This window comes from Dunckerocampus dactyliophorus, chromosome 2 (genome assembly GCF_027744805.1).
Source record: "Dunckerocampus dactyliophorus isolate RoL2022-P2 chromosome 2, RoL_Ddac_1.1, whole genome shotgun sequence".
Taxonomy (NCBI): Eukaryota; Metazoa; Chordata; class Actinopteri; order Syngnathiformes; family Syngnathidae; genus Dunckerocampus; species Dunckerocampus dactyliophorus.
This window is the reverse complement of record NC_072820.1, coordinates 24,327,486-24,342,764: the sequence shown is the minus strand read 5'-3', so window position 1 is coordinate 24,342,764 and position 15,279 is coordinate 24,327,486. Positions and strand designations below refer to the sequence as shown.

At 38.9% G+C, this 15,279-nt stretch overlaps 1 protein-coding gene across 1 annotated transcript; it reads right to left on the bottom strand.

The window, feature by feature from the left end:
• Positions 1-1,562: 1,562 nt before the first annotated feature.
• Positions 1,563-2,644, bottom strand: ptf1a (pancreas associated transcription factor 1a). Its single transcript, XM_054768193.1, has 2 exons — positions 2,014-2,644; positions 1,563-1,930 (listed from the first exon to the last, which is right to left on the bottom strand). The coding sequence occupies exons 1-2, from the start codon at positions 2,600-2,602 to the stop codon at positions 1,728-1,730; spliced, it is 792 nt and encodes a 263-aa protein (XP_054624168.1). The 5' UTR covers positions 2,603-2,644; the 3' UTR covers positions 1,563-1,727.
• Between the last annotated feature and the right edge of the window lie 12,635 nt (positions 2,645-15,279).

Below are 15,279 nucleotides of genomic sequence, written 5' to 3'. Positions count from 1 at the left end.
CTAACTATACCCTACTAGTCTTTTCATTCATTAACGCTCAACATTGCACAACATTGACATATTACGCTTATCTTTTTAAAAAATAAATAAATTGGAGCAACAACTGTCTTTTTTCATCCTTGAAATATGTCAATACTGTATTTTCATATTTTACTGCACTGAGTTCTGGATTGATGTACCCCATGGTGACCATTAGGTAGCATTGTTGACGTGTTTTGTGGCGACTTTTTCCCTCGTGACGATGTTTTTCCTTTCTGTTTGAATAAAGACGTGTTTGTTCCCTCGGAGTAAATACTATAAGAAAAGAAGACTAACTGGCTGAGTACTCCTGCAATGCCTGCTGTGGCATATACGTCTGCCAGCGTTGGTCGAGTTAATATTTATTCCCTCAACTGAAAATCTATATCTCTTATAGAGAATTTAATCAGGGCCTGCTAGCGAATCAGTGTGATCTCAAGGATGCCACTCCTGTTATCGTGCTGCTCGAATCATTCTTGCTCCCACGTCCATCGGTTTCTCAATAAATGGTGACGCCATCTCCGAATGAGTTACACAGTGAAACAGCGGCGCTTTCATAGCCTGGTCGGGACCAGGTTATGAGTTAACACACTAAAGTCGCTTCGCAGTATGCCCCCTAAGTCACACAGGCTCACCTACTGTGTAAACAACCCCCACTCTGCTTTGTAGCAGATCCTCGTCTATATATCGTATACATATAAATATATACATAAATATAATCTAACAATATATATAATATATATAAATCCATCCATCCATCGCTTCTTCTCTTTAGGGTCGCGGGCATGCTGGAGCCTATCCCAGCTGACTTTGGCCAAGAGGCGGGGTACACCCTGGACTGGTCACCAGCCAATCGCAGGGCACATACAGACAAACAACCATTCACACTCACATTCATACCTATGGACAATTTAGAGTCGCCAATTAACCTAACATGCATGTTTTTGGAATGTGGGAGGAAACCGGAGTACCTGGAGAAAACCCACGCATGCAAACGCCACTGCCAAACGGAGATTCAAACACAGATCTTCCCGATCTCCTGACTGTGTGGCCAACATGCTAACGACTAGGCCACCGTGCGGCCCTATATAAATATTATATAGATATAAATATTAGATATATTACAGTTCATATAACATACAGTACATATAAATATTATATATTTGGTATCTATATTGTTGTCTAGATTTTGTTCAGCATGAAACATGACTCATGAGTGTGCAGTTTTAGTATATAAATGCTTTTATTTTTTATATAAATAAATTAGTATATTTTATTATAGTTTATCTATATACATATTAAATAGTATACATTTTATATATCCTATATATAAATATCATATATATATATTTTTATTGGGGGGGGGGGGAGGCAGTGGTATTTCTTTGTTGTTGTTGTTGTTGTTTTTTTACTAATTCACACAAACACAAAGCAATCCGGTTCCTTAGTTTGATTTATTTGCAGATTGAATTGAAAAAAATAAATCATCATCAATATAAAAAATAAATATCCTCTCATTCTTTGCAATTAAATTACAAAATATATTATTTTAAAACATGAAAATATTAAATACATGATTGCCAGGAGCCTAAATTGGAAAAAAAAAGTAATGCATAAATATTTACAAGTACTCAAATAGTTTTGTTTTTTTTTACAATGCACCTGAACACATCATCACTTCAAGTTCTTCTATAGTCAGGAGGCATTTGTTAAGCCACGAGGCCAAACGGGGGCTCGTTTTCTATGTCTGTGAGGGCTGATTTGTTGTGCAGTTTCCGAGGATCTTCTGGAGTCCACACCTTGGCCGTGCGGATGATGTTCTGCTCTCGAAGGAGCTTCTCATTGGACCAAGACAGAGAGTGTCCGGCCAGAGGGGGTAGACCATAGTCCGGGTCACTCGGGGAGGGAGACCCTAAGGAGAGGAGAGGTGGGGAGACATGTTTTAGTCATCTTTGCAAGCTGAAAGTAATATTCGAGTCAAGTCAGATGACTTACTTGTTCCTCTGTGACATATAATGACTTTCTTTGGCTGCACGTGCGTGTCGCTGCTGGAGTTCCTGATCGGCAGGTCCGACTGGACGAGCTCGGCCAGGAAGTTGATGTAACCGATGGCCAACCTGAGAGTGTCCACTTTGGAGAGTCTCTTCTCGTAAGGCAGGGTGGGGATGTGCGAGCGCAGCCCCTCGAAGGCGTCGTTGATGGACTGCATCCTCCGCCGCTCCCGGACGTTGGCCGCCTGCCGCAGCTGCTGCATCTCCATCTCCGAGCGCATCCTCCGCCGCCTCTTCAGCGACAAGGGGCCGCCGTGCGGGGACAGGTCCGCGGTGCTGTCCGCACAGCTGTAGGAGACTGTGGACGACGAGGAGGAGAAGGACAGGTCGCCGATGTCATAGTCGCCGTGAATCTCCTTGCTGTCGTAGTCTGGAAAATGACCGGCAAAGAAATCCACGTCGTCGTCCAAGAAGTCGCTCGTGTCCACGTGACCGTCCCGCGAGGACTGGTCGGTGAAGAAGTCGTCATCGTTGAAGTACGGAGGGGAGGAGAAGGAGTCTAGTGCGGAGAAAGGGTCCAGCACGCCGTCCATCCTTGTTGTGTGTTGTGTTGACTCTTCGTGGTGCCAAGCGGTCAACACTTGACTTTTAGTTGAAGGACAGGCACGCGAGCTGCCTTTATGAGGACATCCGTGGTCGCGTGCCGCTCCATCCAAGCGCCAACCAATCACAGGCCTGTCCGCGGTGCGCACCTAGAGATCAGCCACGACAAAGCCACGCCCACCGCTCCAGAGTTCTCTCTCTCTCTCTTGCTCTATCCATTGCTATCTTTATATGTAGAAATGCAATGATAACATGTCAAAAGTGACAAATACAATGAAGGAAAAGTACAACATGTTATTCTATGTACAGTGGGGGAAATCATTATTTCATCCTGTGCTGATTTTGCAAGTTTACTCCCTTACAGTCCATAGAGTTATTTTAAAAGCAAGAAAAACAATATCACCAAAATATGTATTATTTTTGTATTTGATTGAATGTATTAAAATGTTTCCTTCTTTGAAAAAAATATTCTGTCCCTTTTTGTTCAAATAAAACAACAATTGTGGGGGAATGTCCATGTCTATTTAAAGGGAAAAAATAGCTCAATAGTTAAAATAGTTATAAATACAAGTATACTGTATTTACTGCCTTTTTTGATAAACAATCCCTTCTCCATATCTACTGTTACTAATCATTTTGATAATTCATTCACACCATATCTTTTGCATTTTACATGAGAGAAAAAATAGTCAGGGGAAAAAATTTAAGATTCTACCATTAGTCCATATCATTTTTGGATTTTCATTTAAATGATTTTATTTTTTCCAGTTGTTTCAGTGGATATTCTGTCTCTCTTTGTTAAAATAAACCATCAAAATTATGGGGAAATGTTCATGTAGGGAAAAACCTACAAAAGAGTTTATAATTATAATCATAATAGTTATATTCATTGTCTATTCATTGTCAACAATATCCTACCCTTTCTCCATATCTATTGATGATTATCCATTCATGCCGTATCTTTAACATGTTAACAGCTGCAGTATTCCCTTTACTTATGAAAGGCAAGTGTTAAAAAGAATAAACTTGATAAGAAAATGGGAGTTTAAAAAATGACAGACTGTGCGGTGTTGAGGAAAGGGAAGAAATAAAATGTTGAAAATAAGACAAGACATAAAAGTTGTAAAAATGAAAACAGAAATGTTTTGTATAAGTGAAGGCAAGTAAAGAAAACATAAATATGTACAATTTTGACTGAATCGTAAAAGTCATTTTTGGTAAGTGAGAGAAAAGTGACACAAAATTGTGATTTAAAAAAAAAAACATTTTAGGATATCTTAAACTACTTTGGATGATTTTTTGTGTGCTTACTTGACAACAATGCAAATACAAAAGGGGCCACCACAAATGATTCCATTTTTCTGCATGTACAAATTTTGAACAGCCACGAACCGCAACACAATTGCACGAATACACAAAAAAGCATACACAACGTGTTGCAGTAAAGGATCTAAAGAGCCCTCAGCTCATTTATTTAGCAGTAAGTGGAAGCAGTGCGGTAAATACACGCACCAGCAGACTGGTGCACTTGTGTCTGCCTGCGCGGGTTTTGGATCGGGAGGACTGGTTTGCAAATAAAAGCGCAGTGGTGGCAACAAATTAACACTCCCTGCTAGGACACATCGGTGTGTGTAAGTACTCATCTATTCAGGCCATTCAGTCAAAAGAAGCACTTTGTTGTGTGTGTGTGTGCGTACGCTCCCCACGCGTGGCCGTGGGAAGAAGGCCACTTGCGCTCGGATGTCACCAAATGCAACACGCCGCCTCATAAATGAGCTCTTCATGTGCGCGGCACACACGACTCTCTCTCTCTCTCACACACACACACACACAATGCACACACAACCTGCGCAACACAACCCCGCTACAGGTGTTCTTCTATTTTTCTTCCAAAATATATTGATTACCATGAAGTCAACACTTTATTATTTATCACTGATGATATGTTATTATCCTCTTTCAACAGTGAACATTTGAACACGTGCAACACATAGAAGTCGTCTTCTTATTGGTTAAATCATGTATCATTTATTATTAATGCTTTATTTACTTATTCATTAATTTATGTATATATAATGTACTTTTAAATGTTTTAAATGTTTTAAATTTTATTTATTTGCTTATTATTTCATGAATTGTATCCATGGATTATTTGTTATTAATTATTTATGGCCTTATTTGTATATTAATTGATCTATTATTATCGAATTATTTTAATATCATTAATTTTGTGTGTATGTATGTATTTATTTATTTTTTATTCCATGAATTGTATTCATATATTGTTTGTTATTAATTATTTTTTATATGAATTTATTCTTATCAAATTATGTTAAGATATTTTTAATTCATTTAATTCATTTATTATTTTATGATTTTTATTCACGAAATATGATTAATTTTGAATTATTTATTACCTTATTTATATATTTCTTTTTCAGTGGCGGAGCCAGAAATTTTGGCGTGGCCCAGGTGAGACCATTTCTCACATATATATATATATATATATATATATACAGTATATATATATATACACTGTATATATATATATATATATACAGCGTTGTTTCATAAGGGGTTAAACAGCTTGTTTGCAGTAGTGTCACGTTGGGCTATTGTGTATGCTTGTGTGTGTGCGTGTGTACGTGCGTGTGTGTGCACCCCTCCCTTGTATTGCTGATAATTTGAACCGTGCAAGTTGTAAAGGCGGCGTGACGGAGCGCTCCACGCAACTTATTGACGAGCGTGCTGCCTTGTGATGGAGGCGACCTGCTCGAACAGAACAAGTGTTCCAGTTCCCATGCAGACTCTCGCTCTGCAGCATGCAACAAGATGCAAGATGCATTCAACACCCTCCACGCCGCCGCGGGTGTGCACGTCGGGGTTCAAGCACGCACGCACGCCACCTCCATGACGTTTCATCATAAAAGATGTTCCTAAAATATCCCATAAGGAGCCATTAGAGCTTCAATGACGGATGGACCACAGATTAGTGATGTTTTCAGGAAAAATACTAATTGATGGCAAAGATGTGTGATTTTACGTTCTCCTATCATAAGGCAAATACAAGCAGGAAAGTATTTGGGAAAGAAGGGCGTAAGGGGTAAGAGGGAGTTTAACGGGGAAAAGGAGAGGATTGACAGAATCAAACTTCCTCATGTAAACAAAAACAAATTCAAAAGAAAAATACTGCAAATGCCAAAAAAAAAACTTGGCTGTAAAAATGGCATGCTCTATACTACAAGCTCTATGTTACTCTGGCGCCTGTTTGGAACATTTGGACTGTCATTTTTGTGTAGCACAAGTCAGTGGCAGAGCCAGAAATGTTTCATTGGTGTGGCCAAGGTGAGACCATGACTCACATAGGGGTGGCAATAATTTGATACCTGAAATGCCTCCACGGCCACCACGTATTAGAAAATCAATACAACAATTAAGCTGTCAATATTTACCTAGCTTGTTTTCTATGATTTCATTGAGGAAATATCATAAGAACAGTTGAATTGTAATATTTGACACGCTATTAAATCATCAGAATTAAAAAACAAATTGTACTAGGTGCTAGCATTTTTAGCATGCTAACAGTTAGCATATTAGCATTTTACCTATTTTCATTTATATGGACTTAAATAGACACATAGCACTGTCCTGCCAGGTGCAAACATGCAAACAGTTAGCATGTTAGCATTTTAGCCATTTTCACCCGTATAAACGTAGATACTGTAGATACCGCTATCTTGCTAGGTAGTAGCGTGCTAACAGCTAGTAGGTTAGCATTTTTCATAGATATGAACTTACATAGATATTTAGTGTTGTATTAAGTGCTTGCATGCAATTAGAAACCACATTTTTAGTCAATTGGTTTTTAAATGGATTTATCATGAGCATTCATGACAAAAAATAAGCTTTTGGAAATAGGCTAGCTGGGGAGGTCGTATCCTGGTATAGTCACAAGACAACCACTCCAAAAGGGACACATTGTAACACACTTAAAGTGTTTCTTCTTATGGGATATAAAAAAGAGGAACATAAAACATTTTGTATATACAGTGGTGTGAAAAAGTGTTTGCTCCCATCCTGATTTTTTTTTCATGTTTGTCACACTTAAATGTTTCAGATCATCAAAAAAATGTAAATATTAGTCAATGACAACACAACTGAACACAGAATGCATTTTTAAATTAAACTTTTTATTATTAAGACAGAAAAAAAAAAATCCAAACCTACATGGCCGTGTGTGAAAAAGTGATTGCCCCCTAAACCTGATAACTGGTTGGGCCACCCTTAGCAGCAACAACTGCAATCAAGCACTTGCGATAACTTGCATTGAGTCTCTTACAGCGCTGTGGAGGAATTTTGGCCCACTCATCTTTGCAAAATTGTTGTAATTCAGCCACATAATTCAGCATCTCAATAGGATTCAGGTCAAGACTTTGACTAGGCCACGCCAAAGTTTTCATTTTGTTTTTCGTCAGCCATTCAGAGGTGGACTTGCTGGTGTGTTTTGGATCATTGTCCTGCTGCAGAACCCAAGCTGGTTTTAGCTTGAGGTCACAAACAGATGGCTGGACATTCTCCTTCAGGATTTTTTGGTAGACAGCAGAATTCATGGTTCCATTTATCATAGCAAGTCTTCCAGGTCCTGAAGCAGCAAAACTGCCCCAGACCATCACACTACCACCACCATATTTTACTGTTGGTCTGATGTTCTTTTTCTGAAATGCGTCACTTTTACGCCAGATGTAATGGGACACACACCTTCCAAAAAGTTCAACTTTGTCTCGTCAAACCACAGACTATTTTCCCAAAGGTCTTGGGGATCATCAAGATGTTTTCTGGCAAAAATTGAGATGAGCCTTAATGGGTTTTTTTTGTTCAGAAGTGGTTTTCCTCTTGGAACGCTACCATGCAGGCCATTTTTACCCAGTCTCTGTCTTATGGTGGAGTCATGAACACCGACCTTAACTGAGGCAAGTGTGGCCTGCATCTCTTTGGATGTTGTTGTGGGGTCTTTTGTGACCTCTTGGATGAGTCGGTGCTCCACTCTTGGGGTAATTTTGGTTGGCGGGCCACTCCTGGGAAGGTTCACCACTGTTCCATGTTTTCTCCATTTGTGGATAATGGCTCTCACTGTGGTTCGCTGGAGTCCCAAAGCTTTAGAAATGACTTTATAACTTTTTCAGACTGATAGATCTCAATAATGTTTTTTTCACACAGGGCCATGAAGGTTTGGATTTGTTTTCTCCCTTAATAATAATAAAAAATCATTAAAAACTGTATTTTGTGTTCAGTTGTGTTGTCATTGACTAATATTTAAATTTGTTTGATGATCTGAAACATTTAAGTGTGACAAATAAAAAAAAGAAAGTATTATTTTCATCTTTGCAAAACCACATGCTGCAAAATCCACTAATACACCTGTTGATCAATCACTCCGCAGGTTAGTTTTTTCAACAAAACAACAAAATGCACTTGTGTGCATCTTTTCATGCCAAATGAGGGAAGAAAAGGAAATCCAGAAAGTGAACTACGGCAGACAAATGTGTGGAATTAAAGCCGGCGCTAATCCCACACATTGATTCAGTTGTAATCCCTACATAATCTGTGGCTACACAGGATTATCCATCTGGATGACTCAAACAAATTGAGGAGATTTGCGGCCCGCAGCTTGTTTTTTTTATTGGCCCTCAGCACTTTCTAAAAATATAATTAAACAGGAACCAAAACATTTTGAATAAACGAGAAGAAAGGGTGAGAAAAAGTTGAATAATAAAATATACACCTTGTTAGCAATAACACAAAGATGACATGCTGTTTGTAAAGTGCATTACAGTTGTTGTGTAAATAAAATGATATTTTATTTTTGGTCTAGGAGTCATTTTAGCACAAGGGTGTCTAAAGTGTGGCCCGGGGGCCATTTGCAACCCACGGCTTGATCAACTTTTTTGGCACATGCACCTTCATAAAATGCAATGAAACAAGAAAGCTGTACAAAAACAGCAAAAACAGAAAAAATACCAATAAAGACCATTAAAAAGAATATTCAAGTATGAACATGAAAAGTATGAACACGTACAGCGGTCAGTAGAATCCACGTTGCTTGAGGTCCAGTGTAAAGTTTCCACTGTCAGGTTTGGGGTGCCATGTCATCTGCAGGTGTTGGTCCACTGTGTTTTCTGAGGTCTAAGGTCAGTGCAGCCGTCTACCAGGAAGTTTTAGAGCACTTCATGCTTCCTGTTGCTGTCCAACTTTATGGAGAAGCAGATTTCATTTTCCAACAGGACTTGGCACCTGCACACAGCACCAAAACGACCAGTACCTGGTTTAAGGGCCATGGTATCCCTGTCCTTAATTGGCCAGCAAACTCGCCTGCCGGACTCCAAGACTCCTGCCCCGACCAAGTATTGAGGGCTGTACATGTTCATACTTTTCAGTTGGCCAACATTTCTAAAAATCCGTTTTTTATTGGTTGTAAGTAATATTCTAATTTTCTGAGATACTGCATTTGGGATTTTCATTAGTTTTCAGCTACAATCATCCAAATTAAAATAAATAAACATTTGAAATGTATCAGTCTGTGTGTACTGAATGTATATAATATGCAAGTTTCACTTTTTGAATGAAATTACTGAAATAAATAATTTTTTGGGTGGTATTGTAATTTATTGAGCAGCCCCTGTATATGTGCCCTGCAATTGGGGGTGGCCAGTCCAAAATGTACCCCGCTTCTTGCCCAAAGTCAGCTGGGATAGGCTCCAGCATTCCCCCAGCGACCCTAGTGAAGATTAAGCAAATTCATTTTTTTTGTTTTTTTCAGTACTTTTTAGTATTTTATACTATATTATTGATATAACTTGTTATCATATCTACAGTATGTTGTATTAATGTTCTTAAAAAAAATTAAAAATACCATCATAGCAGCACTATTTTTTCCCTATTTTTCTGCATCTTTTTCAGTATTTTGTTTTAAAAAAATATATTTTTCAGTAGTTTTTTCTCCAGCATTTTGTTTTTCAGTAAGCATCTCTCCATATGAAAAGTTTGGACACCTGCCTTTTATTCACAATCAAAGTTGCTCATCCACATAAATGTTGTTATTCATGTCTTCTTCACGTTATACGCAGATCTGTCCCTCAACACACACGCACACGCACACACACGCACACACACAGAAAGCAGGTCAGAGTGTGTGTGAGCAGGACCTACATTGGGAGGCCTGGGAATTCTGCCACTTGCTGGCGGGACGCACAGATGTGTGGAAGGCAGGAGTTAATTCAGCAGCCTGACAAATAAAAGCAACATTTACAGAAGATAGCAAGAAGCCTCTGTTGATTGTCCCCAAACCTAGGGAAACCCAAACCTAGAACCTTGGTTAGTGTCATTAATTTGTTCCAGGAGGCCCGACTCAGGCGGTAGAATGTTCATTTACCAACCTAAAAGTTGCGGGTTCGATCCTCTGTCCTCGCATGACAATGTCAAGGTATCCCTGGGCCATCAGTAGGTAAACGTAGGAACACACACTACATGCACAAACAGTTGGAAATGCATATAAATACAAATAATTGATGAATGAAAGGAATAAATGAACATTTAAGGTTAAGGTAAACTTTGACAACAGGCCAACAATAAGTACAATATTAAAAACAATAAATACAACACCAACATTACAAAGAGTTATTCAACAGAACAATGGCTGCCAGAACCAAGGAATTCCTCATCCTATTGGTCCTACATGTAGGAACATCGTATCTGCGACCCAATAGAAGCAACCTGAACTCATCATGCAGGGGATGACTGGGATCAACAAGGACTGATTGACCATTCTTCATATTCCGCCTCTGATACAACACAGTCAGGTCAATTGTGCTGCACACTTTAGTGATGCCCTGCAACCTGTTCCTGTTTTTAAGAGCGACCCATACCAGCTGATAAAAGAAAAAGGTCAGCACAGACTCAATAAAACAAGAATAAAACATTTCCATAAACGTGTTATCAACTTTAAAACTGTAAAGCTTACAGAAGACTGGAGGATTCTTTCTAAAATCTACAATAATCTCTTTGGTTTTTGACGAATTCATGTTTAAAAAGGACAAGGTCAATCAACTCAGACACTACAGGGCTTTGATCAGGGTCATCATCCCTGAGAAGAGACACAATCACCTAAACCAACTTGAGGACATGCCGCCCCAGGTATAGAGTTTGGCACTCATTAGTATACGAGACAAATAAAAGAGGGGAGAGGACGCATCCCTGTGGTGACCCAGTGGGAGATAAAAGAACATTAGATCAAACATTACTCTCTCACGTTGCGACCTCTCAGATATAAAGTCCATCAATCGGGATATGAGGCCGGGCTGAAGGCTTTTCAGTCTTTCTGCTAAAATATGAGGTTGGATGCAATTAAAAGCAGAGAAGGCGTAAATCAAAACTAGGCTCACAAAAGTCATTGCACCTTGCAAATGTGTCAGGATCAGATGAAGCAGGGTACCTGTTGCATCATCAACCCCTCTGCCAGGCCAAAAAGCAAACTGGAATAGATCCAGATTTGCCTGAACAGCATTCAAAAGCTCCCCCTTCACAATTTTCACAGGTCTATAATCATTAAGAGCCTTAGAGCAGTTCGTTTTTGGCGCAGGGACAATAACAGAATCCTTCCACACACAAGGAACCCTTTGAAGATGGAGAGACAACTTGAAAATGTCTGCCAACCGGTCCACACAATTTTTGAGGCTACGACCCCCATTACCATCAGGGCCAGAGCTTTTCCTCTCTCCAGCACCTCTAAAAAGTTTCAGGACCTGATCCCTACCCACCTGGTTGTAATAATGCGGTTGTAGTTTGTGTAAGTGTCCAGTGGATCACAAATTTGCATACTTTTCGTATGTTTAGTTATTTGATGAAAAAACGGTGAAGCATAACTCGTACATGAGCTACTATGTACTATCACGTATTTATACATTATTACCCACATATTGTGAATGACGTGCATTCTCTGCAGAAAAAAAATCATATTTTTGGAGAAAAAATGTATTTCATAAAAAATAATAATAAAATACAAGTTTAATGATAATTTTTTTTTTTTTTTTACAAAATCGACTGTATTGTATTTACAAGCTATGCAACCAGTCATTATTTAGTATATACTGTATGTAGTATTTATATATATATAATATACCAGGACATCCCCTTCAGTATGATAAGTATAAATGCCACAGTACTGAACTCCTCATGATAATCCTCCAAATCCTCCTGAAGAGGAGGAGGGGGAGGAGGGAGCTCGCTTTTGGTCTGTGTGTGTGCGTGTGCGTGTGCGTGTGTGTGTGTGTGTTTGTGTGTTTGAGGGCAGCGGTGGTGGTAATTGACTCATCTGTTGCAGACTCTAATTGATTTGGGCGTTAATCTGATGGATGGAGACTAAACGCCAGGCTAATATGAGGAGACTGGAGAGAGTCCAGCTCTGCCCGCGGGCTGTTGATGACTACTGGGAGGATTGGAGAAGATTAACAAAGGTTTCTCAGCGTCCTGTTGGAGCAACTTGAAAGAAATGTTTGTCTGCATTTTCAAGACAATTTTTACACCACAGTCGTGTGAAATCCCCGAAATGCAAACATTAGAACACGGTTGTGTCCAAACTTATCCCAAACATCCAGAAAAATGAAAGGGACGCTAGGGACACTTTGATATTTTGTAAAGCATGTAGATATGCTAAAAGTTATATTATATTTCAAGAAAAAAATGCTTCTCAGCTTTGTGTTATAGGTGAAAAAAAAATATTATTAGCATCAACTTCGCTTACAAAAGAGCTCCTTGTTGTGTTTGTCTGAACCACTGGAGGGCAGTGCAGAGTCAAGTATGATGCTGAGCTTTGCGCAGTATCGGTTCTGGGCGTTTGGGGGCGCTAAATTGCCATTTGTGACCCGCAGCTCACTTTTTATTGGCCCACAATAAAACGCTTTAAAATATACAGCCCAACAACAACAGTCCAAACAACAACAACAACAAAAAAGCAAACATCTGAAGAAGAGCAAAAAGACGATGCCAGAACAATTGGAATGTTGACACTAATGAAAATAAAGAAAATGAAGCCTGTTTTATATACAATTTATTAGCAAAAATAAATATCCCAAAAATATATTTTGATAGATATACAGTAAAAATGAGGAGGAAACATGAATGTATTGATGGTGTAATTCATCTTTGGATGAATTCAGTCTGCTCTTATGATCATGTGAGGATGTAATTATGCATTATATAGCTGTACATTGTATATTGTTTTATGAATTAATATTAAGCATTATGTACATATGTTTACACACCATATGCATTTGCTTCTTCCTGCTCCTTTTCAAACAAATTCTTTGTGACGCTTTTGCTTTCAGTACTACTGTTGTGTTAGAAATGATCTTGATGGAGAGTCTTTTATTTTGTAGTATTATTGTTACATTTGAAATGAAAAGAAGATGTCTTGAGTTTCACTGACTCTTGGGTCCTCAACAAAGTCTCCAGTTTCACTGACCCGTGGGTGCTTGACAAAGACTTGTTTCAATGGGTTGCGGGTGCTCACCAAAGACACGAGTTTCACTGACTCTCAGATGCTCGAATTTCACAAACTCACAGGTGCTCAACAAAGACTTCAGTTTCACCGACTCATGGGCGCTCAACGAAGACTAGAGTTTCCCTGGCTCACGGGTACTCGACAAAGACTTGAGTTTCACTGACTCACACCCAGAGGTGCTAGACACAAAGTCAAGTTTTACTGACGCACAGGTGCTCGCCGAGTATCTACAGCTTGGCTGCTGAACGTGTTGCTCATGTACGAGTGTCTGCGAGTGACTCACTACCCGTTTCACTTTAGTGAGTGAGTCATAAGAACTGGAGTCAGTAAAAGTAATTGGGTTTCCCATCACTAACATGTTCTTATAATGTGTATTATAACGACAACAATTGTTGGTAAATAGCTCAATCAACCAACAAAAATATATAGATCACTTTATTATTGTTATGGACATATATTCATCTCTTTACAATATAACATAAGGTCAGGAATCACTAAACAAATCAATAAATAAATAAAGAACAGCATGAATAAAGCAATACATGTTTGAACTTAGATATAAATACTAAGTAGTCATATTGTGTCTGCATGCGTATTGAATATTATGATTATGTACAAACACCAGGCTGCTTGGAGTACAGAATGAGGGCGGGGCTACTCGACCTACCAAGAAAGGCCGCACATAGAAAACAAGTGACTCAGGAAGCACTTTATAGAAATACCATTCACATACACATAACATATTGATCTATATACAAATGGGCAGCAAACGCACTTGATGACACACGCACGCACGCACACGCGCCCACACACACGCACACACACACACACACACAGAGTTTGAGGAACTGTCTGTGAGATCACATCCTACATCTCTTCCTGAGGAACGGAAATATCACAGATTAATTAAGGGCTTTCTGCAGCAATATTCATCACATTTCTCTCAAATGTGATGTCATTAAAAAGAAACGGAAAGATGTACAATTCTTGAAAAAACTAAAACAAGTACATAAAAAACAATACATTTAGTGGCAGTTCTTGAATGCTGTATGGAACACTCCAAATCACTTTCACGTTACTTATAAGATAATGGCAACTCCTTCCTGTAAAATAGGCACAGTCTATTTTTAGCGGATTATTCCAATTCTCGGATCTGTCTGGAATACCACTTTTCTGTTGCTTTAAAGTATACTGAAAAAAGATTCCATCCTACCACGTTGTTCCTGCTTTCCTCAAACATAACTTGCTACTGGAACGGATAAAACGATATGTACATATATCGTGTATGCTGTACTGTATATGTACACGGCCCCTTTTTCTTTTCATAGGGTTATTTCACATGAATATGGCTCAATGTCATTGTCGTTTCAACACAGAGGTAATTAGATGCTGTACAAAGTTTACACTCCCTACCCTCCTCAGAAAAAAAAAAAAAGATTTGGACAAAATACAGTGTACTTTCAATAAAATGAACATTAACACATCATCACAAGAGTGTCTAGTATCTAATAGATCGGCTCTGAGAAATGGCAGTTTTGTCTGTGAAATGAATGACATCATTACAGATCAGAAAATCACCCTGGCCTCAAGGAGTTTGGGGGTTTTTTGAGCGATGCTGCAGGAATGATGGAATTACAATGGATTGGGAACTCTAAAAAAGTCTGAAAGGCGTTCACATCACCATAGAATTCAGTTCTGATAAACCCTACTGACCCTCAATGTAAGACCAACCCTCTTTTTCAAGGCCTGTTTGGAAAGAAACAATAAATCATTTCAATCAAAATGTCTTAATGCCTAAATATCATAATTCTTAGCTGCTGGACAGTTGTGTGATGACTCCCCTTAATGGACTACCATGAAAAGTAAGGACGCGATTGAGCAGTTTTCGTGATGTCTTCAGTGACAAAACTTGCACTGCTGCGTTGGATACATTGGTTACTTTTAGATTTTGCAATCTCTATCTATCGCTCCACGAAAAGGTTATAAAATAAACTCTTTAAGAGCACCTGGCACACACAGAGAGAGAGAGAAACATTTTCTCTGATATAAATCTCAAGATTCAAGAGATTCAAGATTCAAGATTCAAGATCAACAGACAACTCGTCTTTTTGA